General features: G+C 50.5%; 1 protein-coding gene across 1 annotated transcript; it reads right to left on the bottom strand.

Annotated features, from left to right (window-relative positions):
* Positions 1-3,170: 3,170 nt before the first annotated feature.
* LOC129393257 (uncharacterized) lies at positions 3,171-6,670 on the bottom strand. The gene is made up of 2 exons (XM_055093490.1): positions 6,040-6,670; positions 3,171-5,566 (listed from the first exon to the last, which is right to left on the bottom strand). The coding sequence occupies exons 1-2, from the start codon at positions 6,253-6,255 to the stop codon at positions 5,165-5,167; spliced, it is 618 nt and encodes a 205-aa protein (XP_054949465.1). The 5' UTR covers positions 6,256-6,670; the 3' UTR covers positions 3,171-5,164.
* Between the last annotated feature and the right edge of the window lie 256 nt (positions 6,671-6,926).

Raw genomic sequence — 6,926 nt, 5'->3', positions numbered from 1 at the left:
AAGCAAAGGCAACTAGGCATAGGCCCTTGAAAAGCTGCTGCCCAGTGCACCAGAAGATAAGTAGGAGAATGTCTGGAGCAGTGCAATTCACAGGTAATACAGGCAGAATACACCCAATGCCCACCTACCAACAATAAGCAGTATACTCAGACGAGAGGATGTTCTCCAGCAGTGAAAATAGATTCGCCATATGCACAAGGCATGGATGAATCTCAAAATCACCACATCAAGCAAAAGAAGCAAACAAACTTCCAGACTGTGCAGTTACCTGTGTGTAACTTCAAAAAGAGAAACTAAGCAGTCTATTGTTTAGAGACACACATAGAGGTAGGGCAACCATAAGGAAAGGCAAGGGGTTCAGTTGACTTTGAGGGCAGTCTTTGGCAGGTAGAGAGTTGGAGAGAGAGACAGAGGGAAAGGTGATCAGGGTGGAACACTGGGAGGTAGGATGACCAATTGCCCAATTTTGCCAAGAAATGAGAAATTCCCTAAGATTTAGAAATGAGAAATTTCCTAAGGTTTAGAAATTTCAGTGCTACAACCAGGACAGTCTTGGGCAAAGTGGAACTATTGGCTACCCTACACCGAAAGTGTCTAAGTTTCCAGAACATTCTGATTTGGCTCTGTGGCTCTTTATTTTACCATTATTTGTAAACTAGATGTAGCAGATGAAATGGTGTCCCCCCCCCAAAGACATATTCACATCTTAACCCCCGTTACACTGCGAAGTGACCTTATTTGAAAATAAAAGTGTCTTTGCAGATGAAATTATATGACTATTCTGAAGATGAGATCATTTGGTTAACCAAGTGAGTCCTAAATAAAAAATAAGTATCCTTATAAGAGGCAGAAGTGGAGAAGACACAGAGAGGAGGACAGAGCCGTGTGAAGACGGAGGCAGAGCCTGGAGCAATGTGGCCACAAGCCCAGGGACACCTGGAGCCCCCAGAAGCTGGAAGGGGCAGGGAAGCCTTCTCCCCTAGAGCCTCCAGAGGGAGCATGGCTCTACTGACACCTCAATTTTGGACCTATGGCCTCCAGAACCATAACAGAATCAATCTCTTTTGTTTTAACCCACCAGGTTCATAGTAATCTTTTGTGGCAGCCACAGTGAACCAATTCACTGACTGCACATATTTTTATACCCTGTTTTGGTTGCATAATATATTTTAAAATAGAAAGAAAAATTTTGACACCCCCCCCTCTTCCTTCCAGGCAGCAGCTCACACACCACCCCTCCCACCACCCATGACCCCTCTCCTGGAGTAGGTCTGCAGCGCGTGTTTGAAAGTCTCCTATTTTGGCTTCTTGTGCATATGTAAGTAAATGCTTCTAATCTTCCTTGCCAGATGTAAATATCCTTGAAAACACCAATCAAGACTTATGCAACGTTCATACCCCAGTGTCTAGATCTAGACCAGTGTCAATCAAACAACAGTGCTCAATCAATGCTGCTGAGCGAATGAATAAGTAAATGAATGTCAGCAAAACTCTACAAGGCAACAGCCAAGCCAGGTGAGACTCCCAATGCACATCAGATGCCAACGGCCCCTGGAGCACCCTGTGGATGCAGCCTGGAGCCAGCAGGCTGCAGTTCTTGGCAGTGCCCAGTCTGCCTTCCATCTTCCATTTCCAAATTGCCCGCTCATCCCCCGCCCCGTGACTGCCCTCCCGGTTTGTGTCTGCCTCCATCTCTGAGATGCTGGTGTTCACCACTCAGCCATGGTATTTCCCATCCCATGAACCACAAGCACCCATTGCAGATGGTTCCCAGCACTGTCTGTGGATTCTCATGGCCAGCATGTGAGGTCCCGGGCTCCGGGTTTCTCCTTTGCTCACACCCTTGTCTCCCAGGTTTGGTCAGCCCATGCACAGTTATTAGGATGAGCCAGAGAGGCCAACACACCTCAAACCTGTGTCCCAAAGACAGTGAGAGCAAATGACTGGCTCGCTTGTGGACAGGGACACTGCAGCAAGCCCAGGATGCCACAGCTGCCTCCACCTCCTTGTGCAGCACAGAGAGCTTCTGTTTCTGCAAAAGCACTCCTCACCCTTCCCCACCAGGCGCTGCATAGCAGCCCACCCGCAAGGCTCCACCAGGCTCCCTGCCTGGCTTCCAGGTGGGCTCAGCCATTGGGAAGCCCTGTCAGGAGATGGAAGGGAGGAAGGTGGGGAGGAGAGAGAAGGGGGAGTATTTATCCACAACCCATCCTTGCTCTCTGCCTGCAGGGCTCCCGCAGACTGGGTGCCTTCCTTGGGTGATGGACACGGCTCCTGCAAGATTCCCCATGCCCCTCATTTCCACCAGCTCTTCTTCCCGCTTCTCTCTTCAATCCACAGCATGGTACATGCCCCACGATCCCATGTCCAGCACAAAGCACTGTGCCATCCCCACACTCTGCCCACATTCATATTATCCTCTTATTAAACTCTCCTTAAATTCCACAAACTGAGGATGCATCTGTTTCCCACAAGGACTCAGGCTGGCCCAGCACCTGCGATGTTCCCCAGGAGGGCACACAGTGGGATCTCACCACCCTTCCAATCTTCCAAGCCAATGGGGCACCAGGATGCACTTACCCCCAGGCAGGGCCTCAGGATACCACAGGCCAGAACTTAGAGAACAAGCTCCTGGTCAGAGATCACATGGGCAGTGAGAAGGAGCAGTGGGCTCTGAGAAAGGGGAGTGGACAGGCTGCCAGGATGCCCATTCAGGCCCCCTAACCTACTCATCTTAACCAGGAGAGCAAGGCCCAGCCAGGCAGTGAGGCTCAGCCCAATCTGTGTGTCCCAGGACTGCAGTCTGCTCTGCCTCCCAGATACCATGTCCTCAGAGAGACTGAACTGGCATCACCAGTTCAAACCCCAGCCAGTGAGATCTGCTAGGAGATGGGGACACTGAAGAGCTGAGATTAAATATCAGGTCAGAAAATACCAGCAAACCACCCATGGGGGACTTCCAGTGAAATTAGACATAGGATGGACAGGGAGTTTCTGGGGCTCTGGCGGAGAAGAGCAGGATGGCAGCAGGACCAACCAGTGCAGGAGTACTGGCCGCGACCACCTCTGCTCTGCCTGGGGGGCACAGTTTATAATATGAAAATGATGGCATCCTGCTTTGGGATCTTGGGTGTCCAGGGTAGGGAATTACACTAAAGGATTCTATTTTTGTCATTTGTCATTTATTTTGACCAGCAAGTCAATGATCTTACACAAACACACACACACACACACACACACACACGTCAATTGCTCCCTTGTCCGGACACTCCTTGGGAGAGAACCGAGGCCAATCTCGGGTCCAGCACTTGCCTGACCTGGGCCCTGACTCCACAGAGCAAGAGGTCCTCTCCCGGACCTCACATGTCAGGATTCCCACCTGGACACCTGGCCTGGATCCACGTCATCTGCCTCACAACAAGCAGTGCAATTCCTGGACATGAAGTCGCTGTTCATTAACAGAGGCCAGGGAGTGCACTCAGTTTGATGGGGAAGAGTTTAGGAAAGAGTTACTGACGGCCACGACTTCATCTCATGAGAGAAGCAGCTTCCCAGCCAAAAGTGACGAATTGTGTCTGCTGTGACTTTTCTCCTGGGAGTAAACCAGATGACCTGGGTCTCTCGGGCAGCTCCCATCACTGAACCTGTTGGAAGCTTGTATTTGGAGTTGAAGGGGTTGCTGTTACTGAACAATAACCACACACAAATATTTGTGAGGATTTTAGCAGTGATGAATGACTGCATCTGAACCGTCCCTTTAGCTGACCCCAAAGCAAAATTAGCCTGTGTTAGGTAATCAGGTATTACCGTATTTAGCTATACTTTGGAGGCTAAATTTACTACATATTCTGATTTTGACCTACGTCAAGTAAAGAAGAGACATAATTGTTTACAAAAATGAAAATTATGTCCCCAGAGATTAATTCTACTTGTTAAATGATAATTTCTTCCCGTAGATTAAGTTTGGAAGACTCTAAGAACAACCACGGAAACAAGGCATTGAGCATTTACGGTGGGACAGGCACTGCACATCCTCATTAACCCTCATGAGAAAGCCACAAGGCAGATAATACCAACATTCCCATTTCATGGATGAGGAAACTGAGGCAGGTCAAGACCGAGCAGCTGCTCAAGGAGGCAGAGCCAGGACCTGACTGTGGCCCTTTGCTCTGTGAGCTCACAGGTCTAGTCCTCACTCTATGTGACCAATCTCCTGAAACACCACACCCTGTCTTTCCAACATGCGGTGGGGCCCTGCCTCTGAGCCCAAACCCCCTGGGGGGAATTATCCCCAGAGCCGGCACGGCAGTGGTGCCCCCATCACTACCTCACCAAGGAGGCACCAGTGTCTCACATTGAGGCATCCCTTCCTGGAGTTTGAGTCCTGACCAGAAGCATCTCAGGACCTTCCCGGATCCAGCCCCCAGGGCCGCTGCCTCACCCCGGGTTTCTGCATCCCACCACCACTTCATGCAGACGATTCTGATTCCAAGAAGGGACCATCCCTTGAGATCTGGGACCAGCCTCCCCATCTCTGGGTGTAGACCTTCGCCGATGAACCATCTCACCATGCTCTGAGCACGTGTACCTTTTTCTCTTCTACAGCACAGGTACCTCCAGAGAGCACGAACCACAGCTCATTATTTATGCATCTCCGGAACCTGGAACAGGTCTCGGCACAGAGGAGGCAGCGAGTGTTTCCCACTGAATTAATAAAACCCGGAATCTGGTGAAATTCTTGCTGTAGGAACCAATGATTATGTGGCTGATTCAGAAAATGGTGCATAAAAATGGAAATATCCTCTGTGTTTCTAAGATAAATAGACAAAAGCCTCACTTTGGCCATGGCCTGGACCATCCACACGGGCCTGGTTGCACAGGGCTAGTGCCAGGCATACCACAGACCTTTCCTGGACCTCTTCCCAGCTCTAAGCTGAGCCTGGCCACAGGGTTCCTAAAGCGACCTACTCCCCACAACGTCCAGGTGTGTCTGGCCACATGTCATCCTTGCCTGTCAGAGGCCATGCCTCTGCTGTAATCCCAGAATGTTTTGAATGCTTGTACTTAGAAAAGCCAGATAGCAGGGAGTGACCCCAGGACATGCTCCCACAGCGTCCTCATTAGCTAGACGTCCATCTGCAGGACATGGTCCCCTTCCATGCCCCTATGCCCATGCCCACACCCACCCATCCCAGGACAGCCAGCTCAGAGGCAGAGAGGTTGAAACAGGAGCCAGCAGCCCTGCCTCAATACGGCCAGAGCCGCCCGCTCCCCGACACCTGCTCTTGGGGCCTTCAGGCCTCTCTGAGCAGCCAGGGATGTGGAGGCAGCTCTGGGTCAGCCATGCAGAGAATCTGGAAGCTTCCGGCTCTGCACCCAGGGCCCACTTCTGCAGCACAGCTGGGAAGCACTTGTCTCCAGGCTTTTGAAGTGTACAAGAGTCACACACTCCTGAACGCATTCTATACTGCTGACCCAGGAAGACTAAACACTTAGATGACTTTCTACTCGCTGTGCCATGGGTCTGTGCAGCACACTGTAAAATCCATGGAGACATCAGAATGTTCTGCAAAATAAATAAGAAAATAACTTTAGAGTCTGAGGGAACCACCACCATAAATAAAGTGTAACGAGGTAACGGGTTTACTGAAAGCTAAATGTTCTGCCTTTTCAGTGTGCTTTTCTGCCCTAGGGTTCAAACAACCCGCCAGCTGTCCCCTCCAGCAACAAAACCCTAATAGACTGAAACTGTCGGATTGCAAGACTGCATGAGTGATGCAGTTTACTTATATAAGATGCCATCGATAATACATAAAATGTATCTAATTCCTAGACCCGAATCTAAGGAACTTGGAGGGAAGCTCGTTGGATGTTCCACAAGTGTGGGGATTCTAGATTCATGCAGAAAAGGCACAGGGTGAAATGCTGCAAATGGCTTAAGAGGAAACCCTTCCCTTCCATCCCGTGTACTAATGAAGGCATCACTGAGAAGGTTACTTCCATCCCGTGTACTAGCGAAATCATCATGCAGAAGGTTACCTCCACCCCGTGTACTAGCGAAGTCATCATGCAGAAGGTTACCTCCATCCCGTGTACTAGCGAAGTCATCATGCAGAAGGTTACCTCCATCCCGTGTACTAGCGAAGTCATCATGCAGAAGGTTACCTCCATCCCGTGTACTAGCGAAGTCATCATGCAGAAGGTTACCTCCATCCCGTGTACTAGAGAAGTCATCATGCAGAAGGTTACCTCCATCCCGTGTACTAGTAAGTCATCATGCAGAAGGTTACCTCCATCCCGTGTACTAGTAAGTCATCATGCAGAAGGTTACTGTCTGAATGAACTGGAAGGACACTTTTCTCCATCCTCATCCTCCTTTGATCACGATTGGACCGTGTGTAGGGAAAGGGCCCCACACCCACCAGCAGGCTTGACTGAGAGCAGGCAGGCCTTGAGACAGGCCCTAGGTTCACAGGAGCACAGGCAGCCAGCGACTGTCCTGCCGGCTCAGGCTAGGGCTGTCATGTCACTCAGAGTCCATGGGGAAATGTTGGGGCCAGTTCAGGCCAGGGCCACCGTGTCACTCAGAATCCACGGGGAAATGGTGGGGCTCACAGTTCTGTAGGTCCAGCAGCTCCTTAGCTTGGCTGCCCCAACCGTGTCCTGGAAACTGTGGATTTGGGAGGAGAAGAGAAACAGAGCTAAATGGCCATTACCCATTTCATCAAAAAATTTCCAAATTCAGACCCCAATAAATTATCTGGGGTCTGGCAGCTGCTGTGCACAGCATATTCAGGGGTAGACAGAAGTCTTCTTCCACCCTTCCTTTCCATTATTCGTTTGGAAGCGCCCAACCAGAGTGTGGGCTGCAGGAGCCACAGACAGGGCCAGGCTGGCACTCTGAGGCCAGCTCCGCCACCCCAAGG

This window comes from Pan paniscus, chromosome 8 (genome assembly GCF_029289425.2).
Source record: "Pan paniscus chromosome 8, NHGRI_mPanPan1-v2.0_pri, whole genome shotgun sequence".
NCBI classification, from domain to species: Eukaryota; Metazoa; Chordata; class Mammalia; order Primates; family Hominidae; genus Pan; species Pan paniscus.
Note: the sequence above shows the minus strand (reverse complement) of the source record. Positions and strands in the feature narration are given on the sequence as shown.

What these genes read in the sequence shown, in the direction of transcription:
- LOC129393257 (XM_055093490.1), bottom strand. Translation starts at nt 6,255, where the DNA reads ATGGAGGTAACCTTCTGCATGATGACTTCTCTAGTACACGGGATGGAG. An exon ending in CGCTAGTACACGGGGTGGAG is followed by an intron (nt 5,567 to 6,039) that starts GTAACCTTCTGC and finishes TTTATTTTGCAG; the next exon opens with AACATTCTGATGTCTCCATG.